Source organism: Prinia subflava, chromosome 2 (assembly GCF_021018805.1).
Source record: "Prinia subflava isolate CZ2003 ecotype Zambia chromosome 2, Cam_Psub_1.2, whole genome shotgun sequence".
NCBI lineage: Eukaryota > Metazoa > Chordata > Aves > Passeriformes > Cisticolidae > Prinia > Prinia subflava.
In genome coordinates this window covers 74,069,833-74,092,506 of record NC_086248.1, presented here as the reverse complement: position 1 = coordinate 74,092,506, position 22,674 = coordinate 74,069,833, and the positions used below count along the sequence as shown (strand labels likewise).

At 45.8% G+C, this 22,674-nt stretch overlaps 1 protein-coding gene across 3 annotated transcripts in view; it reads right to left on the bottom strand.

The window, feature by feature from the left end:
• FRMD1 (FERM domain containing 1) overlaps positions 1–21,867 on the bottom strand; it is a 40,436-nt gene extending 18,569 nt beyond the window's left edge. The window contains exons 1-3 of one of the 3 annotated variants that reach the window (XM_063390574.1): positions 21,761–21,867; positions 11,514–11,677; positions 6,700–6,790 (exon numbers count right to left, since the gene is read on the bottom strand). In XM_063390574.1, the coding sequence (XP_063246644.1) occupies positions 6,700–6,790; positions 11,514–11,609 (187 nt within the window). In that variant the 5' untranslated portion in view covers positions 11,610–11,677; positions 21,761–21,867. Of the gene's footprint in view, positions 1–6,699; positions 6,791–11,513; positions 11,678–21,573; positions 21,721–21,760 lie in introns of those variants that run through there. The other 2 variants (XM_063390572.1, XM_063390571.1) reach the window with 2 other exon arrangements.
• Between the last annotated feature and the right edge of the window lie 807 nt (positions 21,868–22,674).

The window sequence follows — 22,674 nt, the reverse complement described above, 5'->3', positions numbered from 1 at the left end:
GGGCTTTAGCAGTCCTAGAGCAGGGCAAACCCTCCACTATGGGGTTCCCACACAGCACAGGGCTGGTCCTGATGGCACAGCAGTGCTGGGTAAAGCCTGTATTGGCTCTGCCAGCACCGTGGTCTTTAGCTGACACCTTGTTGTGAGGCTATAACAAGTTGAAGGGCCAGTTTTCCTTTCTAGTTCAAGAATGATCCCATGCCCAGAGGCATTCAGAGAAACACATTAATTATTCCACAATCAGGAGGGAAAAATTACAACAGCAAGCACAGTGACATATCCTGAGCCATCCCATCACACCTGAATATTAGGTCAGAAAGGGAAAAGTGTGACAGAACAATTACACTACAGTAAAGCCATTTGTTACCCACACCTCACAGCCCCTCTTTATCTGTCATGTTAATTAGGTTAGAGATGATTTTGTGAAGGCACAGATGTCATACCTGAGGATTCCAGGTTATCATCAGGCCTACTGGGAGATACACATAAACCACAAGAATAAGCCAGGCTACATGAGGACACCCCAATGTATCACCTCTTCTTGGGGGTACCACTCCTCCCCAGCCCCGTTCAGCATCATCCCTCCTGTGCAAGAATGCAGCACTGCATTCCTGCCTTAATGAAATTAATATTGCTGGAATGTCAGCCTGCACTGTAAGCCTTCATCTACAAAAACAAAGAGGTATTTCCCTCCAAAGCCCTACTACTTTGTGGATGGCTTTGGGTTTGTTTTTTTTTCCTGGCACTGGATTAGTGATGAAACCCTAAGAGACCTTTTGCCAGATGCTGAAACTGTCTGCTTTGAAAATAAACATCTCTTAACAGATATGAGGGCACCAAACTGCAGCACCTCTGAGCAGTGATGTAAAGGACAATATAGAAATGCACAGATGGCCCCCTTTCCAGGGAAGAATAAATTTGATCAGTGGATCCAAACAGGGCTGGATACTCAGCAGGTACAAACTGTCATTGCTTCACTGGCATCATCTGAAGGACAGGTGAAAGGTACTAAGAAGCTGACTGAGAGGCATGCACACATAAAAATACACTCTCATCTGCCTGCTGCTACTGACATGGAGTTCATCTCATCTCAGCATTGTAGGTGATCATACAAATACATCAGTTTCTCATGAAAGGTTCCCCCATATATGTATGTACAGATACCAGACCTGGCACAACTCACCAGTGCACTACACTGCAATCCCCAGAAATGCATTTGGACAGCCAGCTCCTTTGCACTGAAGCAATTTACACATTTCTCCCAATTTCACCTTTAAGAATTCTCAAATGAGATTGAAAGTTTATGCTGTAAAAATCACATCTCAAAATAAGCAGTTAGCAGAAATGAAAAACACTTCTCTGCAAAATTAGCTTAGCACATTTTATGTATTTGAAAAATATAGGACATGCATTGTTGCAAAAAAAATAATGTGCCAGGTCCCCAGTTAGAAAAAAGTGACACAGTTCCAGTGAGTGATGCAGACTTACAATAGGCATTATTTACACTGCAGGAAAAATGGGAATAGAAAATTATGGCTGTAATACAGGGTCAGATCAGTTCCAAGTTCATTGTTTGCCTAAAGGCCATCAGTTTGCATTAGCCAGTTCCTCCTCATCTCATTTTTCATGAAAAGTAAGTTCTCTGCATAAAAGCTAAGTAATGGCGAAGGCCGAAAACCTGTTCTCCTCCTGTGCCCATTGTGGGCTAGGAGCACCAAGAAATTCCACAAAGGTTCCACTCCTACCAAGAGCCAGGGCTGAGGCCCCATTAGCAGCCAGGAAGATCCCATTAACAAATTTGGCTGAGTCATGTATATTTTAGCAATGCAACTATACAGTCCAGAAGAATAGGGTTCAAATAAAATATGAATTAGCGTGAAGCCAAATTTCCACACAGCAAGCATTTTCTGCCTAAAAGAGAAGGGAAAAAATTATCCATGGCTATTGCACTTAACTTTTCCCAGATGCTTCAAGAAGCTTTGTGGCAACACCACTATGTCCCCTGAGATGCAACAGGAAAGAGAGCAGGAGTAGGAGGACAGAGGGACGGTCAGGTTAGGGGAGAGCTGAAGCTTAAAGAAACCAAAAAACCCCACACTAAAAAATACCTCACAACACATGCTGTAGACCTCACATAACCTGAACACCAGCAAGGATTTGTTTGTTTGTTTATTGAAGAAGAGCAGGCTACACACTCCTTTTGCATGTGGATTTCCCCAAGCTTCAAAGCGTGAGTGATTTGGGAAAAGCATCACCCACATGGCACCTGCCCCCACCACCTCTGCTTCTCAGTGCTCCTGGTGTTACCTTTCAAGCCAATAGAAAGGAATGTTGTCCACTTTCTGATACGTGGTTGATTAGTTTGCTAAAGGGTCTCAAAGAACTTGGTTCAGGATAACCTTGTGGGGTTTTTTAACTATAGGTAGAAAGTACACATATCCCAAATGAAAAGAAGAATTACAACAGAGGCTGGGAGTTAAGCAAGGGAGGTCCTGGCTGAGGTCACTTTAGCTGGGATGGGCACATGGCATAAGGAGGGGAGCATGAAAGGAGACAAGATATCAAGAAGCCTGAGATCATGTGGTGTTAGGAACTGTTGAGGTCTGAACACTGACCTAAAGGCTATGGAGAGGTACTGCAAGAATTCCATGTTGGCATCTTATATTTAGCAACAAGGCATGCCCAGGCAAAGATCTTCAGACATCAGCAGTGTCACGGGGGATTCTTCTGCACAAGAAGAGCTGCAGAACCATTTCCAGCACTGCTCATCCAGGGGCAAACAAACCCTTTGCAATTCTCAGGCAGGAGAGCACTTGGCTGCGTGTTGTACTGATACCAAAGGAGATATGATTGACAGCAGGTACAGGAAAAAGCTGCCTTATAGGAAGAGATCATGTAAGTTCTTTCAAGGAGTACTTTGTACTCCCTGGACATCTGAACCCCTGCAGTTCCCTCTAGGTGGTACATTTCTGCTTGTGTTTTTCTTAAATTGCATTTAACTTGTCTGAGGTACCAAAGTCACTGTAATAGAGTTGTACCTTAAGTTAGAATACAGGCGAATTTCATAAAGGAAATTCAACTATGCAAGCAGATTTAAGAGAGGACAAGAAGCATGGATCAGTGAGGAAGGACTGGTGTGTAGAAATCATCATAAGGTATTTCAGAGAACTTTTGTTATTTGTCTCCTAGAAGACCCTTTGTTATAAGAGATACTCATGTAATATAAAGATAACCTGGTAGCACATTCAGTCCATGAACTTCAGTACTGGAGGATATACAGATGTAAAAGAGGTAATTGGAGGCAGAGTGGTTTTGGCAGAGTAAACCACGGAGATCCTTGGTAAGCATGTGCTGGGAAGCACAGGCCTGGCAAGGTGAATAGCCATAGCTCTAAAAAACAAACTATCATCCTTGAGGCAGAGGAGCTGAAGCAAAGAGATTTGGTTTCCTAAGAAAGCCAGCCTGACAAACTCATAAGAAGACATAGAGACAGTGGCAGGGTGTAGGAGCTGCAGTCTTGCTTCCCAATTGAAGGCTTCCATCTGCTTATGTCAAGCTAGCTGTGGTCCTAGAAAGGCATCGCCCAAAACTCAGGATCGAAGGGATCTGACTTATAACAACAAAGGAAGCCTGGCTGTTCTTTGTCTGCTGACAATCAGTTTTGGTTTAGAAGACTGAATGCATTGCTGCACACACTTCCTGATAACAAGAGGGAAACCTCCCGCAGGGCACTAGATAAGGCTGACCCTGCAGGAGGATTTGCCATATAAGACCCAGCTGCTGCAGGCTGTGGAACCAGACTGAACCTGGAAGGGTCGCAGGATCTTTCACTGAGCAAACTACTAGTTAAAAAAAAAAAAAAAGCTATAGCCTGCCTGATGATCCATGACAAAACTAGAAGAGCAACATGTCCTAAGGTTTGTAGGACCTCCCATTAATACACATTCCTCAATGTGATTTTTGAAGTGATCAACTTCTTATAGACACAGGTTTTCCTCTTGAGAATTAAAAAACAGTTCAAGAGCAGAAGAGATGAAAAATTCTATCCTGACACTTTTACTGTTACCCTTAATCCTAAAGCTTGCCCTCAGCATCTTCAACAGCCAGAAAAGAAGGCAACATATTTAGGCATCAAATGCTGGGAAACTCGCTCCAAGACCTACAACTTGGATCTTACAGCATTCATGGTTTGCAGCTTGCATGGTGCTTTATGGTGCCATTTCCCTTTTAGCCACACTTAGGAGTTAAACTTCTGTTTATGATTAAGGACCCCAACCTCTCCCCCTCACACACATACCTACTATGCGACCAACTGAGCATTAGTGTATCTGCACAACGTCTGCAGGTCAAATGGGCTCCTAATCCAGATAATCCATGCAGTGTGATTGGCTACAGTTCAGTGGAAATCCTTTAATTTTCATTCTCTTGCTACTGCTGACAGTCAGGGTTTTGTTGACAAATTAGCAGCAAAGTAATGGATGCAGGTGGATTAGAATACCTTGTTTTGCATGTGGCAGTATCAGACCACCAAAAATAAATACACATTAAGAAACCAGGAAAGATTTCATCATTAAAACAGAGTGGCTGTTTTTTAAAAAATGTCTTCTTGAAGCTGCAGCACAGAGGTGAAAGCACGGTGAAAGAGAGGATTACCTTGGTCAAAAATGTAGATGCTTCCTCTCCATTTTTTTGGATAGCTAGCTCAGCCTTTCCTGACAGCCTCCCCTCCACAGCCTCTGTGATGTACACCGACTTGCAACTCAGCCAAGGCAGTCAACTTAAGCACCCACAAGGCAGCCCTGGGAATGCAAAACTCACCCAGCCCCCCCACCTGACCTGAGAGCTTCCCTTCTTTGAGATGATAGCTTACTGTGAAGTCAAAACACCCTGACAAGCAGGCAATGCCTTAAAGGCTATTTCCAGACTCAGAGTGCTGCATTTGCTGTAGAAGCAAGATCTCTGCTACCACAGGCAGCGAGTGGGATGATCACCAGTCAAAACAAGGCAGAGACAAACCAAGTTGTAGAACAGAAAAAGTATTTCCTTTCAGGAAAGCAAATAACCAACCCCTGAAACAAACAAAAACATGTTAATTCAGGCTACTGGACTCTTAACTCTTTTCCTTGACTTCTTCAGTGCTTTCTGAAAGAATTAGCTGCTATAAAAGGGAAGAATACTTTAATGAAGTGAGAAGACTGTTTCCCCTTAAAGCTGTGGACAATATACTCTAAAGTTTAGTCAGAACAGCTTTATTATGCTCTTTGGGATGCAGTGGTTACAAGGCATTTGCAACAGGTTGAAAGGCATCTGCCACAACAGGGTGTTTTGGGATCAGAACCCCTGTGCTTGACAGGGTGAAGGAAACTGCTTCACAGAGAAGGTGTAAGGGAAGGAAAAAGCAGGGTATGGAAAATATGAAACAAAAAACGTGTGAAAGGGGGGAAAAAGTGAAAGAAACATGGGAAGAACAGGAGGAGAAGTCAAAGAAAATAGGAATGAAATTGCCCTGTCTTACAGGAGAGGAGAGGGGTTCCAGTTTCAGCCATATGTCCTGCAAGTGGAATAGGCAAAACCAGGTGTTAAAAAATGTCGCAAAGGGGAGGACTCAGAAACACAGATGATTTGTGAAAAAAGTTAAGAGCATTCAGGTCTCCTCACATTACAAAATACCTGCAGTGGTTTAAAGCATAGGTATATTAGGTTTAAGGAATCTCTTGGAGACTCTACAAACCTTATGGAGATAAAAAGCTTATGTTCCTCTCAGTTTGAATGCTGCACTCAAAAAAGCAGTTCTTAAAGAATGAGAGTATAAAGGAAATGAGACAAACTTAGAAAAAACCCTTTTTTAATCCCACATATTTATAGAGAGGCAAAAGAAACCTTATTTAGAAGGACTTATAAAAGACTAATGTAATTTCAGTGAAATATCTAGAATTGCAGTAGTAAATAACACACTTGAGAAAAGTTTTTGGAGAAGAGACAAGTCTTTCAGTGGTTTTGGAAATGTGGGGAGGCAAGATAAACAAGACAACAGATCCATTTCTAATTACTAAGAGTTGAGGTGTGGGAGGGAATGCCAATGCTTACACCATACCAGAAATGTGATCTCTCATCTCAATTTGCTTCTTTAAGGCATCATCTTAACACCATTTTCTGGCCAATACTAAGCCATAGGATGAAGCAAACTGGACTTTAATTCATGGAATAAGAAGTTTTGTATTTCTCATATGATATTTCAAAATCCAACATGACCCACAATGCATCCAGTCTCTTAAAATCATTTGAGTTTCCTCCCCAGTGCCACATTCTTTGCATGTGACTTCAGAAGATAAGTAACACTTTCAGCCCCAAAGTCCTTTTAAAATCCACCTCCTGTTCAATACCATAGTTTTGAATATAGTAACAAATTTGTTGACTAGCAACTCCCACTACAGGAGAGAAAGAAAGCCCCACAAAGAGGTGGCATCTAAGAACAAAGGTGGAGAACAAAGCCCCCCCTTTACTCAATTTGTCTGTCCACATACCAAAGATCAAAAGAGCTCTGGGAAGGCTCTGCATAATCTACATACTTTGTGACCTTATTACAATCAAATTCCCCCCGCAGGCACAGCCACTGTGTATATATGCACTCACTGTAAATATACAAGCGGCTCTGTGGATGTTTGCCAAGTCACTTGCTCGTGCATTGAGTTTGCTTACTTTTAACAATGCTGAGGCCAAAGAAGTGAGGCTCTTTAATCTTCACTACATCACAGACTTGCTGAAAGAGCTCCTGTCCAGTGGCTTTGACCTGAAAGACACAACCAATCAAACATTACAGATGGCTCATGCACCTTGATGGAGCAACTCTTGCAGGCCAATACATTTTTTGGGTACCAAAATACCCAAACACAACCACACCAGAGAACATGCATTGTTTTCAGTATTATTGCTATCATCATAGAATAATAATCATTAATATTTACAGAAATGAAAATGCTGCTCTCTTGCAGATTTTTTTTAATAAAAACAAACAAACAAACCCAAACCCAGAAGTTTTCATTCAGGAGAACCAGGAACAAAAGTACCCAAACACAAGACTCTAAGTAGCTCGTAGGTTAGAGAGGTGGTTGCTCTGTACCCTACACAGACAAGCTTGTCCTGTCTCCTGATGACTTCTAGTCACACAGCCATTAATATCTTCAGCCCTTGCCTGTTTCCCTGCACACTGAGATCCTCCCATGCCCCTGCCTCCTGTAATGCACAGACTCCCCCAGAAGGAGCATGGTTCTGGTTAACTGCACGTGCAGACCTGGATGTGTACTATGACTGGAAGATTCCCCCACTAAACGTCCCCCCATCTGTAGCCTCATTTCCCCCTGTCCCACTGCACCATCTCAGGAATACTGACAGACAAACCACAGGCACACACAGAATCCCCCCAGCCCACAGAGGCACGGGGGAAGGAGTTCAGAGAAAGAGCAGGTGGAGAGAACAGAACAGCACTGACACAGACAGCCTCAGCTCAGGCCATGGTACAGCCAGCTGCAGCTGCAAAATGGGCCAGGACCTTGGAATTTCATTGCCCCACTGCTGGACGATGCAGATCAGCAGTGCCAGGGCAGCTGTCTGCAGGGGTAGAGTGCAGTGCTACCTACCGAGCAACAAAGATGACAGGGCAGAAGTCAACTGCTTAACTCTCCTAGGAACCAATCACCATCCTCATTTTTCAAGCTCTTTTAGTATAGGTATGCCACACACCCCAGAAACTGGCTTGCACTTGCCTCCCTGCCCCAGGATGTACCATGTCACTAGACATGGACAATGGGAAACAGGAGGTCATTTAAGTACTCATTTTCTTTCACTTGACAAGGCATCAGTAGCCAGACACTCGCTACTGTTTTATCAGCAGCCTTGAAGCCTGCACTACACCAATGCAAACATGTGTAAGCTTTGAGCAGGGAGGAGGTAGTGCACAGTTCAGATAAGACCCAAAACCACATCTGGGTTTTATTGTGAGTCTCCATGTGAGACTGCAGCCTTTCAGTCTCACACCTAGATGCAGTGTTTGGTCAGACACCCAGAACACATTTGGAAGGTAAAGCTGGGCACAGAGCAGTCTCCTCTGCCAAAGAAGCAAGCTCTGAGCATGTTCTCCTACCTGGGAAGGATTTGCTAAAAAAGATGTGACCTACCTCTAGCCAGAATGGCTATGAGCATACCAGACTCACTGGCAGCACAGAACTCTCTGTAAATGCTATGCAACAAGATGAGTTTTCTAAGTGGCAAGTTTTCATACCAAAGGGAAGAAAATCCTGCTTTAAGATGCTTAATTCTAGGGAACTGAGCACTTCAAGTGATAGTTTTGTGGCACTCAGCTCTAAACACTGATTTAGGCACCTTTCTTGCACAGCAGGTATGTTACTACCACCTTGACCATTCCCCTCTTGCACTTCCTTTCTGTATCGAGTTCTACTCCCAGCCTTAAAGGCTATGCAATACAAATTACATTTGCAATTGCTGTTCCCTCCTCCAACTTTCCCCTCTGCTCAAAGCAACCAATACTTCCCTTTGCATTTTTCATCTGGGTGCTCCACTTTGGACTTTCCTCCCTATGCATGTGGTTCCTGTGCCAACACTGATCTCAGAAATGCTATGACTCATTCCTTCCACTGATACTCAGCTTTGCCCCATGTCAGGCTCAGGGCTTCTTTACATGTGAAATTTAGTCCGAAGTGAAATCAAGTGCAAGTTTACAGAAAGTGACTACTGCTGCCTCCAAGGTCATTCTGTGTACAGATATTCATATCCTTTAGTTAGCTATATCTATTTTTCTTGGTACATACACTTTGAAACATCAGCTCTCCTGTTCACAGAACAACTGAAAGACTTCAGGCCTATGCTTGCCATTCACCAACACACAGGACCTCACCAGACTTCCTCCACTCCAAAAATTTCTCCCACTTAGCCTTGCCCTCCTCAGGGCAGCTGGTGAGCTGCAGCACCCACTAGTCCCCCTCACTGCTCTGCTTCTCCTCATGTTCACAGCTGGTCCCAAGCAGGCAGTTTCACTCCTCACCATCCCCCCAGATTCACTGTACATTCAGAAATGTAGACATCGAAGCTAATTAAGAGATACTTGATTGTGGGGGAAGAGAATTTAAAACGGCTCCTGCTCTTCCCTCTTCAACAGCGCTATCTGTGAATGGTGTAAGACAAATCCATTTTAAAGGGCAAGCTTCAATCTATATGTGACCACATAAAACACATATAGGTAAACTCTTATCTGGAAGGGTGGAATTTATATGGGAGGAGGGAGAGAGGACTTACCTGCATAAACATTGTGCTTATCATGGGAAGGATCTATAATTTATTCTGCTGGAAAGATAACCATTCCTACCTACCTCACTGAGCTGCAACCTTGTTTAGTATTTGCATTCCACACTGAAGAGGTTAAAAGGCTTTGGAAATCTTTAGTAGTGGCATTATTATTCTAATAAATGCACAAAGTATCATCTGTGGTTGTGCTAATTACATTTGGGTTCTACCAACATCACTAGAAAATTGCCTTGATGTTTCTTTAAAAAGAAAGATCTCTCCAGCTGTGAAATCTTAATTTTTGTTGCTGCTTTGAATTATTATTGTGGTAAAGTCAGAAGCCAAATGAAAAGCTGTTTCTGGTGACTTGCCCAGCTGTAACAGGTCATGTTTCACTCTCTATGCAATTAGGACACAACTGTGTGTTGAGGTCTCATGTTTTGGCCCAGACAGATATTCCCTTTCACACGCAGGCATCTCCAAGTACATACTTTCCCAATTTCCCAGACATGAAAGAAAGGGGCATCAGAAATGACAAGGGCAAATGTCTTTAAAAGGAATACAAAGGGGTGCTGCAGAGGATTCCTCTGCAGGACAAAGTGGTGGTGATGCACAAGGCACCCCAACTTTTTGGAGGGGCAGCACGTTGGGACAGGACAGGGGAACAGGAGGGGACACAGCACTTTCCCTCTGTCCCTGTCAGTGCTCAATGCAAAAGATCATTTCTTACACTTATGAAATCTTCTGCAGGTATAAAAAGGACATGCAAACATAGCATTTAGGAACCTGGTTTAGCGGTGGATGTGGCAGTGTCAGGTTTATGGCTGGACTCGATCTTAAGAGTCCTTCTCACCCCAAATTCACTTTATGATAAACTGCAGGTTTTGGTGATTTACCAGAGCATGACGCCGTGGTGAAGGAACAGCTGTGTGCTCCGTTCAGGCACAGGCACAGCCAGGAGCAGTGACAGTGCCAGCCCTGCTGGCACACTGCTCTCCTGCACGCCAGCCTGCACCTTCCCCACGGCCAGCTGGCTCTGCTATCTCCCATCTTCAGCCTCCCTGATAAGAGCTGTAAGAAGGTGAGATTTAGGGTCAGCTGCAACAGACCATTACCCCGGCCTGTACACCTGCTGCCAAGAACTTAATTAAATCATCGTTTTCTGCCTTGCACAAAAGCCAGCAGATTGCAGAAGCCTTCTGGGGCAGTGGATGGGCTGGGTTTGAACCAGTAACCTAGAAGCAGAGCGTCCCAGATTTTTCTCTTAAAGCTTTATTCCATCCAGCCCTTGAGGCTGCTTCAGTTAAGGATGCTACACTTGCACACAGCAGGCAGGAAAATTCCGACATGGATTTTGAAGATTAGCACACATCATTTCAAAGGCCACCATTTCAATCAAGTACTCAAAATAACAGTTCACCTCAACTATCTTCTCCCCCTCCTCATCCCAAAGCGGGGAAAAAACCTACCCAAAACAAAGCCAGCTCTCCCCAGCCCACACACGAGTGCACGCACACGCTCACAAGAGAGCACTTATCGTTGAGACTCGCTTGTCCTCTGAGCGCCAAGTGCCTCTTGTCAGCTCAGTTTCTCACAAGTTCAAGGAGCAGCCGGCGTTGCACAAAGAGGCACCGTGCTGTGCAGACACCGTGCCACCCTGGGCTGCCAGCTGAGCTGGCCCTGCTGTCACTCACGCACACTTCGAGACATTCGAGGCAGCAATCAAAGAAATGAAGCGACTTACCTCGATTTTTTTGAGTGTATGAGTACTCAAGAGAAGGGAATAACCACCCTCAATGGCTGTTTGCCTTAGACTCTTTGAAGGGATCTGCAGGCTATCAAAACAAGGGATAGCTGGACTCTTTACAAGAGTAAACACTCATATGTTGGGTACACTTGCTAAGTAATCATGTATTTCAGGTACAAATTTTTAAAAACTGATGAATTATTACAAGCAGCAAAACCATTCAGAAATAATAAAAAGGTAAATAACAAGAGAGAAAAAGCAGAGGAGACCCCCCCACCCTGCAACACAGCCATGACTTTTACCAAACTCTGTGAATGAGTTGAAGCTGCCCCATTAGGAAATGGGGCACCAATTACCCTAAGCTGGCTAATAGCCTTTCGGTCAGCAGACCAGCACCAGGCTTTTGGGAGAACAATGGGAGCTAACAAAACTGAGCTGTGGCCGCTGCAGCGACCTCCCGGCCACTCACCCCGACGGCCAGGCTGAGCTGCTCGCGGGTGGGCAGGAAGACGCAGACACTCCGGATCTCTGGCTGCATCCTGCCTGCCAGCAGCGTCCTGCTCATGGTGGGCAGCTCCACGGGGGCTGGGTCTCCTCTCCAGACACGTGTCAGGCTCCCTTCATCCCATGTACCTGTTGAAAAGGCGAGAGCATCAGTGCCGTGCTTCTGTTGGCACTGGGAGCAGCTCACAGCATGCAGGTGACGAGATGTTTAAAACAAAAACACTCCCAACAGTCATCCATTTTCCAGGGCCAGTCAGTGTTTCCACCAGCATCACAGACAAACCAGGCAGCGTCAACCTTTTAAACAGCTTGAAAGTCCCAGGACAGGGCCATAAAGCAATGAGGTCTTCCTGGAATAACAAAGCAGACTCAAGGTTTCCAGACTTGCATAAAGTGATAAGGCAGGTGGCACCTTGGGCCATTGCCTGAAAACACCCGTGACACAGGGGAGCGCCCCATCCTTCAGCCAGGCACCTCGCTCACTCCCAGAGCAGAGATTTCAATGGGCTGTCAACAGCCACATGCCAGTGCAGAGGACTTCATCTGTGCTGCCCTCCCCCTCCCTCCATCCACGCTCCCTGGGAAACCACTGCTTGAAATCCTCTACATTTCAACTCAAAGGGGGAGGTGGAACACAAACTCAAAAGGCTGAGCCACTGTATAACACCTTTTGTAAGGTAAGCACTGCCCTCCTCTCAAGGACTGAGCCCAGCCTGCACAAGCATCTTACAGCTGAAGTTCAGATATTAACAGAAATAACAGATGGAAGTTTTCTTTGCAGCCAAATGCAGAGTAGCCAACATCATCTTGACTTTAGAGCTGGCTTAGACAGTTTCCTCAGTAACTTGCACCATTTTGTGTATAGCCCTGTCCTCTCCAATGCTCTCAGCATTCCTCCCAGGAAGTATCCAGCGAGACCTGATGAATCCCTCAGTAAGGGGAGAGGCTCCTAGAGGGAGGGTTAGGAATCGATGCCAGCAGAGACCTAAACCAGCAAGATACCAACCACAGGCTCCACTCCATCCTCATACAAGATTTGACGTAAGTCAACCCCCAGCTGCCCTAACAAAGGGATTGACTCCCTTCCACCAGCAACACCTGGGCACTCACCAGCAGCACAGCAACAGAGGTGCTGCAGGCTGATGCCTGACCCCAAAGTCCCCACACACCTGGGGACAGGTGCAGACCCCAGCGAGGGCAGCACAATGCACGGGTTCTGGCAGTGCCACCCTCTCCCAGCACCCACAGCCCAGCCCACCTTCAGGGGACAGGCTGTGAAGGGAGCCATGGGCCTTTCCCTCCCCCTCCACAACACATAAAAGATGGGGATCACAAGCAGCAGGGAAGCAGGCCATGTTATGCTAACACACAACACACATACATGCATGTACACATGTGCGTGTGCACTACATGTAAGTTTAAAAAGCATTTTGTGTTCAAAACCATGTTTGTCCTGGTTCAGGAGAAAATTATGGCAGAATCAAATTCTTGTGTGGGAGATGGAAAAAGCAAACAATAATGTAGAGCACCGCAAACAGAACTTGGATTTATCCCTCTCCTTTCAACTCTGTACTCAAACATCATTTTTCTTTAAATTATGTTTTTAAGCAAATACAAGATAGATCCAGGAGTGTGCTTTTGTAAATATAGAAGCTGTTCCATGTACCTCCTTCCCTGAGCCAGCATATACAATGCTTCTCAATAAAGTAAATTTTGATTCAAGTTACATAGAACATTCCTTATAAGACAGAAGTTCACAAAAATGCAGACAAGGGGGTTATCGAAGTATTTTTTCAGAACAAGTATTTAGTTTAACAAGACCTAGGCATTTCAAAAAGATTGCTCTAAACTAAAAGCAAGTGAGAAAAAGATATTTGACTTTATGGGACACATGAAAGCTGCTATTAACTGAAATATTAAGAAAAAAATTCTGATTTATCGTCTCTTACTGAAATAATTATACTGACATGCTCTCTTAGGCTCTGGACTACACACTATTAGCAGCTGTATATAAATTACAGATGTCTACAGAATGACTTGAGGGCAACAGGTCACCACTGTTATTGCCAGCTGATGTAATTCGTGCCATAAACTCTATCAACAGCATAAAGACCTCGGAGTATGAACTTTTCAACATGAGGAGGTTTATCTTAATTGTCAAACGGCTGCACTGGCCAGCACACGTTCCCTCTCACAAGGGGATATCGCAGCCAGCCAAGACATTCACGGGGCTCACAGCAGAACTGAAAACAGGACAAGAAAGTGACCATAAAAAAACAAACACATGCACACAGATTCCTTTGGACAGCTGAAGAAACTGACTCCCACTTCCCCATAGCCTCTCCAATAAAAAGTTTCTGGAAAGTTTTTTCCCACACCTGCTTTTTCCATTTGAATTTTTAAGAGAACAGCTGTGGACTCTCAGAGCAGGGAAGTAAGAAAGGCAGAAGAGAAAGTGTTTTTCTTCTTATGATTTAAAACAAATGAGCTTGTGGACCCTCCCATGACAGGTAAGGGGTTAAAGAAAAAATGTCCTTAATCTGAAGGGGGAGGTCAAACACAAGTCCAGCTCAACCTTCGTTTCTTTAGAGGTATGTTAGGATGTGATAAAACACAATGAATCATTAACTTGCCAGCAATGCATGTTTACACCTTTCCTTTTTTTAAAAAAAGTTGTGAGTCCGGATAAGTGCTGAATGAAAACAAGTGACCAGAAGGAATGCTCTTACTTAAACATACACAATTTCAGACTGCCCATATGCCATTCCTTTGTTTACCACAGATTCCAACCTCTTAACCTCAATTAAACCATAAAAGCTCCAGCAAGTGCACTGCAGATGAATTAATAAAACCTGAAGTCAATCATCAGCCTCTGGGACACCCTACAGGTTGTTTATTTTTGTTTTGTTCCTTTTTTTTAACTAACACCACTTCGTTTTAGCTCCTGCAGAAGTGCATTTTGAGATGTAATTGCTTGGTCAAAGGCATAGCAAGTCTATCAATTAAAACAGTCAAAGGCACTATTTATTTGTATTCTTCTGGTATCAGACAGGAGGGTTATTAGTGGCCAGAGTGGTGGCACAGCTTATTTAGCAGTGTTTATTTTACCTAAATACACATGCAGAGGATCTTTGGAAAACACGCTTGTCATTAACTTCAAGCCTTCTCTCACTAAGCAGCTCAAACTTGGCCATAAAAACTCAATTAAATCTTCCCCTCCTCTCTCCAGAGACCCTCAAGTTGCCTCCCAGCAACTTGAACAGGGCCAGAATCTCAGCACCCACTGGGTCAAAGCAGGATGAGGTTTGCCCCAGCAAGGCGGATAAGAGCAGCAGGGCCCTCCACGAGAGGAAGAGGAGTTGAAAGAGAAGGAAGGAGCTGCTTGCTTCAGGCACAGCAGGATGGCTCACTGAAACACCTCAAACCCCACCACATACCCAGCAACACAAGGATGTCCTGCCACCACTAGATTTGGGGCCATGCCACCACCTGCCTGTCTGGAATCAGGTCTCATCCAGACAGCACATGGGTTCTTATAATGAATGCCACTGTATTTTACACACTAGTTCTTAACACCACAGCAGATTGGGTCCTAATTCTCACTTCAGCCTCTAGGTACAGCCATGACCATATCTCAAGGGATAAAAGGAACAGATGAATGAGCCAGAACTTACTAACTCAGAGTAGCAAAGCAGAACAAAGTTCCTATCTATCAAGGAAAAAGCACAGGTAATTCTGTGCTTCTCTCACAAACACCTGGAAACATGGTCCTTAGGATTTATTACAGTAAAACATCTGCTTTTGCTAGAGCTGATAGAGAATGAGGACTGAGCATCTTCCTGATGAAACCTTACCACAGTGGCCCTACGGCTTCTCATCAAAAATTGTCCAGAAACATTAAGACTCTTCTTAATATTTTCCAGACATCATCCAGAGATGTCTTAGGCTTCTAAGAACACTAGACTCTTAGGCTGCAGTTTCACAAACAGCTTAAGCAGCTTTAATCAAGGCGGTCCTGCAGCAAGACAGACAGACAACCGCCTGGAAACAAATCTGCCTTTGGCAGCAACCCACACTTGGGCTGCCTTGTACTCATGATGAAACACAGTCATAAAACTGGACCCCCCCTCACCTTCCAGGTATTTCATCCCCTCAGATGCACACTGTAGGGCACCAGTACTATCTGCAAAGGAGAGTAATAAAGAGCCTGAGCAAGTAAAAGATGTCATGATGGCATGTATAAGCCTTTCTCAGCAATTTTAAAAATCTCCACCCACCTCCTTTGAATAACCCCTGCAAAGATGAAAATTTCTCTGAGAAGATGCATCAGCCAGGAAGGAGCGGAAACAAAGTTGCTTGTCAGGGCAGAAAACAAGATTGAAGCTAAATAGCTTTATGTCATGGCAGTAAAATGATGTGAAAAGTGCCACCTGTGACCAGCAGTCAGGACAACTAGGTCACATCCTGCAGCAAATTCCCAGAAGCACACTGACTTTTCAAATGTGTCTACCTCAGCATCATTCCGGGACTAGCACAACACATCCAAGGGCAAAGATGCCACAGGGAGGTAAGGTACTAAATTTGGTATCCACACACTGCATCTGGGGTAAAATACACATCTGTCTTCAAACACTGCACACTAGGAAACCCCTATTCAAAGCCATTGAACAAGGAATACCAAGACACCTCCCAGTCACCCAGATGCTCTGAAGAACTGGATTCCAGAACCGGTGCAGCTTGGCTGTGGACAGGTGCAACACTGACAGCAGAGACAACCAGCATCAGCACACGGAAGTGGGAGATGCAACTACAGCGGGCTCTTTGCACCTGGCCAGGTGTGACCACAGTCCTCTCACAGGGCAGGGATGTGGGCCTGGCTCCTACCTTTCCTTTAGGATATTTTCTAAAGAGGTGTAATGTGAGATGCCTTCAAAAACCCCAGGGCTGTCAACCCAAGCAGATGTGACAGATGGGAAAATCGCTGAGCATTGGTCTTAGATACAAGCCAATATCCTTTTTTCCTTTCTTCCTGTACAAGCAGCACTCCTTGGTGGCACTGAGCTTTAACAACAGCAAGGAAAATGCTTTCTTGCTATCTTCATTGCAGGATTAGATGCAGCTCTTAGTTAGGCACAATTGCTCAGGCTCCCCACCTTTATGCTATAAAGTCTTCCTGCCCCACATCAAGCAGCACAAGTGAATCCTAGAACAGAAAAAGTGCTCTAGTGCTTGTAACTCTTCTGCTCTGCACCCTTGCACAATGTGCTTAGGAAGTGGAGATCTCCCAAAATTCTGTGGACACCCCTTCCTAACCTGGGATCATGCTGCTATGATACTCTGCAGGCTGCCCTAGTCCTTAAGCTCAAAGATAGGGACAACTCTCCTAATCCATTCCCTTGCAGCCACATAAAAGTGACTCACGTTTTTGGGTGCACTAACTAGTCCTCAAGAAGAGGAAAAAATGCTTAACAAAGAGCAGAGCACCAAAGGAGGTGCTCCTGCAGTGCATGGAAGCACAAGGGCAGGGCAGCAATGGCAGGACCATGCCAGGGAGCTGCCACGCTTCCATCCCCCTCTCCCATGGGATGAATAAAGTTCCTCAGCAGTTTGCTCGCTTTGAGGACAGCACAACATGAATCACTTTATGAACTTAATATTTAGCTGAAACAAAACTGAGAGTTCAGGAGCTCTTTGAAAGAAATAGACAATGAGTATTAAAGGCTTCAGGCAAAAAGGGACGAATTAGGATCTCACAGGGATTATGTTCTTCCATTGCTTTTAAGTGATAGAAAGTGGCTTTGAATTTTTGTACACAAAAACAGGCAGCCTTTTAAAATACATTATTTTATCAGTACTACATGCAAAATTTAGTAATGTATGCATTTTAAAGAACACCCAAACAGTAAAGTCTGCACCTAGAGCATGCAATTCCTTTCCAGCATGCTTTTTTACCTGGGAAGACAGGCAATCTTCTTGTGGCAAGATCAGCAGAACAACTGATCTTCCTTTTCACTGCCTGGTAAAAGTAGTAGTATGTACCCTATTGCATGTGACTACCAAGACGCAGCTTCTCATTGCAATGAATTTCATTACTGCTGCATAATCTACTAATAGACTTGTTTATTGAATACCAATCACTTGTAAGTCTTCCTCATACTTCATAAATTAAGCACATTAATTAAAGTTTAAGAGTAAGTGGCAATTTAAGGTATCAATTGGCCTAGGCAACTGCAGAAGCACAAGAAAGAACCAGCAAAACATGGCATTGGGCATGAGCCAGCCTCAGTATCCATTACACCTCACACAGAGCAGCTGCAAAGGAAGCCTGGTCAGAAATGCCAAGCTCCATTTTCTCAGCTGGATCCCCAACACACATCACATGAGATCCTGCAAAAGTTACGAGAAGTGAATTGCTGGGACAGCCATTCATTCACAGCAACCTTGTCACCCCTCAAACACACCACAGTCTCTTTTGAGACAGAGCCTTAGGGAAATCTCATTTATGGGCATACGTATGCACAGCTGGGAGTGCAGTAAAGACAATGCAGGTCCAGAACCTCTGTGTAAGAACAAAACCAGAGATACTTCAATACTTCAATTCAGCACTCCAATGCTTGGCAATTCTGCCTTGTAAATCGCAGATCTCTACTAAAGACCATTCATCTCTTCTGTCCATGGGAAACAGGAGAGGCAAAGTGTAGGCAGCAAATTCTTTACAACTAGGGAAAGTCAGGCTTCCTTCACGGGCACTGCAACTGTCGGGAAACCTAGGAAGAGCTGGAGAGCAGCAAGACCTGGCCTCTCTGCTGGCAGCTCAGAAGAGAAGCACCTTCCTATACCATGCAAATTGCAAATGCATGACACCTCCTGACCCAAAAGCCTATCAGTTAATTCTCCGACTGGAAACATATTCCATTTTTAGTCTATCAAGGCTATAAACAGGATTTCTCCCAAGGGGATCCATTATACTCTTGCCTCAAGCACAACAGATGGAAGATACTCTTCTACAGGCCTGTCTTTGCACAAGCTATTTTACAGGGATAGTTTTTTCTCACTTGAGCTAGACTGGACTGATTTGGAATGTATCCCTAAGACTCCAGAAGTTCAAATATTTCTTCATTTCTATTCTCACCAAGATCTTTTAACAGTTTTAGCAGCAGCAGACTACAAAGCCTTTATTAAATAAATAAATAAATAAATAGCAAAGAATAATTATAATTTCACAAGCAATACCTTGAGTTGCAGGACAAATAAAGAGAGATATGCTTTAATAATGTAACAAATTCTTCTGAGTAGGAATAGCTTTGCTACCAGTAATAACCATGTAAAAAAAATTGGCTTGCTTCCCCTAAGGAAGGGGAAAGTCCACTGCTGATCTCATTGCATTTGAATCACTATCTAAATATCCAGACCAACCAGGCAGCTTCTGCATCAGTTTGCTTCTAACTTTTCCCCCCTCAAGTGTACAGCTAGTCTTGAAAATATTCAGAGCAGAGAGGACACTGATTTATGTGGACAAAAAGAATAAATAAAACTCTTCCTGGAACACAGCTTGCCTCTGTTACAAGTGGGAAAATGCCAATCTGCCAATACCTTGATAAAATTAACACAAACAGCAGGGTCTTTATGATTAGATGCAGTTTCAGAGATTGCACACAGCACTGCCAGACATCAGCTTCAGCAAAGCATGGGAAAGACACAGACAAAAAAAGAAACAGAAAAAAAACCAACCCAGTCTTACAGAGTGCTGCATTTCTGAGGCGATGCTGAGTGGTGCAAAAAGAGGAAATAGAGGAAAAAAAAAAAAAGAAACTGCAAACATAAGAAATGGTTAAACAAGAAGCAAATTATCTCCTGCGATTCTCCAGGGAGCAGCTCCTCCTGGTCAGAGGATCTTGTTTGGGCCAAGCCCAGCGTTTGTCTGTGCACAGTTCCTAACCACACTCTGCCAATTAAGGTACCACTGCTTAACACCACCAGGATAACCGAGCAGCAGCGCAGTGACAGGGGACTTCCTGCAAGAAAAGAAGTGTCACCCTGGAGCACAGTAAGCATGCAAGTCATTTTCATTGTCTCACTTCGGAGGAACAGTAGGGCAACGACTTTACTACAAAAGCCAACTGATACAGAGCTAATCACTGGATTCATGTGTTTTTACCTGCAGTAGGGAAAAGTGCTGTAGCTTTAAAGTACTATCAGCTTCGATTAAAAAACAAACAAACAAATAAAAAAAACCCAAAAAATCCCAAACAAACAAACAAAAAACACAACAAAAAAAACCCAAAACAAACAAACAAAAAAACCCCACCTAAAATATAACAACAACAAGAAAATAACCCCAAACAAAACTCACAAAAATTCACCCATAAAAAACCTAAATTATATGGCCCCCACCTGGGTCTAAAAACTTCTGTCAAAAAAAGACTTAGATGAGAAAACCACCTGTAAATCCAAATGGTTTTGGAGTTATTGGTATTTATCCCATTTTGTCAAGTTCATATAAAAAATCTAGTTAACAACAACAAAAATTCCGAGGGAAAAACAACTGTCCAAAAAGCATAGACAGTATTTTTTGGTAGACCACTGCAAAGAATCATTACAACTCATGTTCTTTAACAGCATTGTGTAGACTTATTTTTGTCTTATTCTTTTTTGTTTCCTCCTCTCTTTTCTTCCTTAAGGTGATCTGTACAAGAAACACAGCCCTCACCCCCCTCTTAGATTCCATTTTTTTCTGATTTGGCATTTCATATCTGAAGCCAAAACACAGGATACTACACAGACTCGCATCACCACCAGTGCTGAAAACAGAACACTTTGATTAAGAGTGTTTAATTGTACAATTACATGGGAGGAACAAACAACAGTGAGGCCAAGGCATTCTGTTGTCATCCCAAATTTTCCATGAACAAAATAAAAATTAAAAAAAAGCTAAACAAATTAATGGGTCAGCAGTGTTCAAACAGTTGTGGTTTGTTGGTTTGGGTTTTTAAAAACATTTTTGAAGTATCTATTGTCAGGGCCCGGGCATCACAGCGGTACTCTGAAGAAGGGACAAGGTTCAGGCAGCGTGCTAGTTTTCTGGTGTGGTGGAAAAACACAGATGTGCATTTTAAATGCCACAGGGGAGTTAACCTGAGAGCCTGTCACTGCTGAACAGCAAGAGAAACATCTCTCCATGCAGACGATGACGACTGGAAACCCAAAGCCTTTCCCTGTAAATCGTTACCAAAAAAAGAACTCCAAGAGGTGGAGAAACAACGAGGTTTGGAGACTTTTGCCTTTCTGACGCCCACCCCTTCTCCCGCGAACACACACACCTGCAGGGACGCTCTCCTCCTTCCCCGACCAGCCCCGTCCGGGTGCAGCCAGGTCCCTCACGGCTGCCAGACCACCCGGAGCAGCCCCCCGAGAGGCCTCCAGCCCCTCGCCCCCGAGGCTGCCCCACGGAAGGAGGCGGCCCCGCTGATGCACCACGGCGGGGCCGTGTCCCTGTCACTGCCCTCGGCACCTGCGAGGCAGGTGGCAGCCAACCCGGCAGCAGCTGGGACGCGTCCCACACTCGTGCCAGCGTCCAGCCCCACGGGAGCTCCCTGGGACACCGCCAGCCGCCTCGGGTGTCTCCCGGCGCGCAGCCGGTGCGCTGCTGATCCCGCCCCAGCATCACCCCAGCAGCAGCGAGACCCACCGGCACGACACCGAAGCACGGATAAGTCACCCCAGGCTCCTCCTGAGCCCCACTCCCGGCTGTCCCCACCCTGTGCCTGCCCGCCCCCGCCAGCAGCAGCCACGAGCGCGCAGGGACACCCACGGCGGCGGCTCCGACGGGAAAACCCCCTGATAAAGTGACACAGCCGGAGATCGCTCCGGCCCCGGCTCGCACCGCCCATCCAGCCACGAAGTTGTAAATACACTTTCGCGGCCGCTGCACCGACCGCTGCACGGAGCCTCCGCGGGCAGCGCAGACCCGTTCCAGCGCCCTGGCGCCCAGCATTCCTCGTCCCCCACCGTGCCCTGGCGCCCACCGTGTTCTGGCCGCGGGCGCAGCCGGGCGCCCCGAGGGTCTCTCCGCTCGTAGCCGCACCGCTCCCAGCCGGGACCCATGCCCCTCGCCTTTGTCCCCCGGCAGCTCACCGGGACCGCGCCCGCCTGCCCTCCCCGCCGCGGGGGCCCCGGGGAAACGCGGGAGCCCTGGGACAGCCCCGGACTCACCGCGGGACAGCCCCCAGCGCGGAGCTCCTCCGGCCTCCCCGGCGCAGCATCCAGCGGGCAGCGGCGGGCACGCCGGAGCCCCGGGGCAGGAGCGGCGGCGGGGCGGGGCCGGGAGGGGCGGACACGGGGAGGGGACGGACGGAGGGAGGGAGCGGAGGCTGCGGGGGCGGGACGGGACGGACGGGCGGGCGGTGTGCGCAGGGGAGCTGCGGGGACAGGAGCCCTGCGTGCGGTGATGGGGGGGTTGTAGCCGGGGCTGCGAGGCGATTTTGCTTTTGGTGGGCTCTCAGTCCACCGTACTGGCAGCAGCGAAGTTTGTGTAGGGGAAATTGCAATTAAGAGTGGCCACAGCGAGTCACTGGGACTCGGTCCGGGTGGCTGTGCCGCAGCCGGGTTAGCGGGGCGGTGCTGGCGGGGGGAGATGGCACAAAGCGTAAAGAGCAGCGGTGTGAGAGTCGGGATCGGGTCTGGGAACTGCGCGCCGGAGTTTCGGGAGTCACAGTGCTGGAGAGGGAGGTGCTGGGCTGCACGCATGGCACAAATCCTCTAATTTCCCTCTTCTGTGCTATAATTTGCTTTTTAATGTAGTAATTTTCTGAAAGAAGGCGGGCATCATCTCAAGTTCTGTTGAGCTGCTCCCTCGCGAGTAGGTTGTAGTCCGATTTCCCATCATATCCAGTTGCATGTGAGGATGCAGCCGGCGTGGGAGCGGAGCTGGCAGCAGACTGTAAGGGGAGCAGGTGGGAAGGCTTTTCCACAGTGTTACAGTGTTGCACAACTCCGTAGCGGGGGGGGGGGTGATAATTAAATAAATAAATAAATAGATAGATAGATATTTGCCCAGGAGGAACCACAAGAGTGAGCCTGACTTGCTGGTCTGACATGACCATAGGGTGATGTGAGCAGGGCACTAG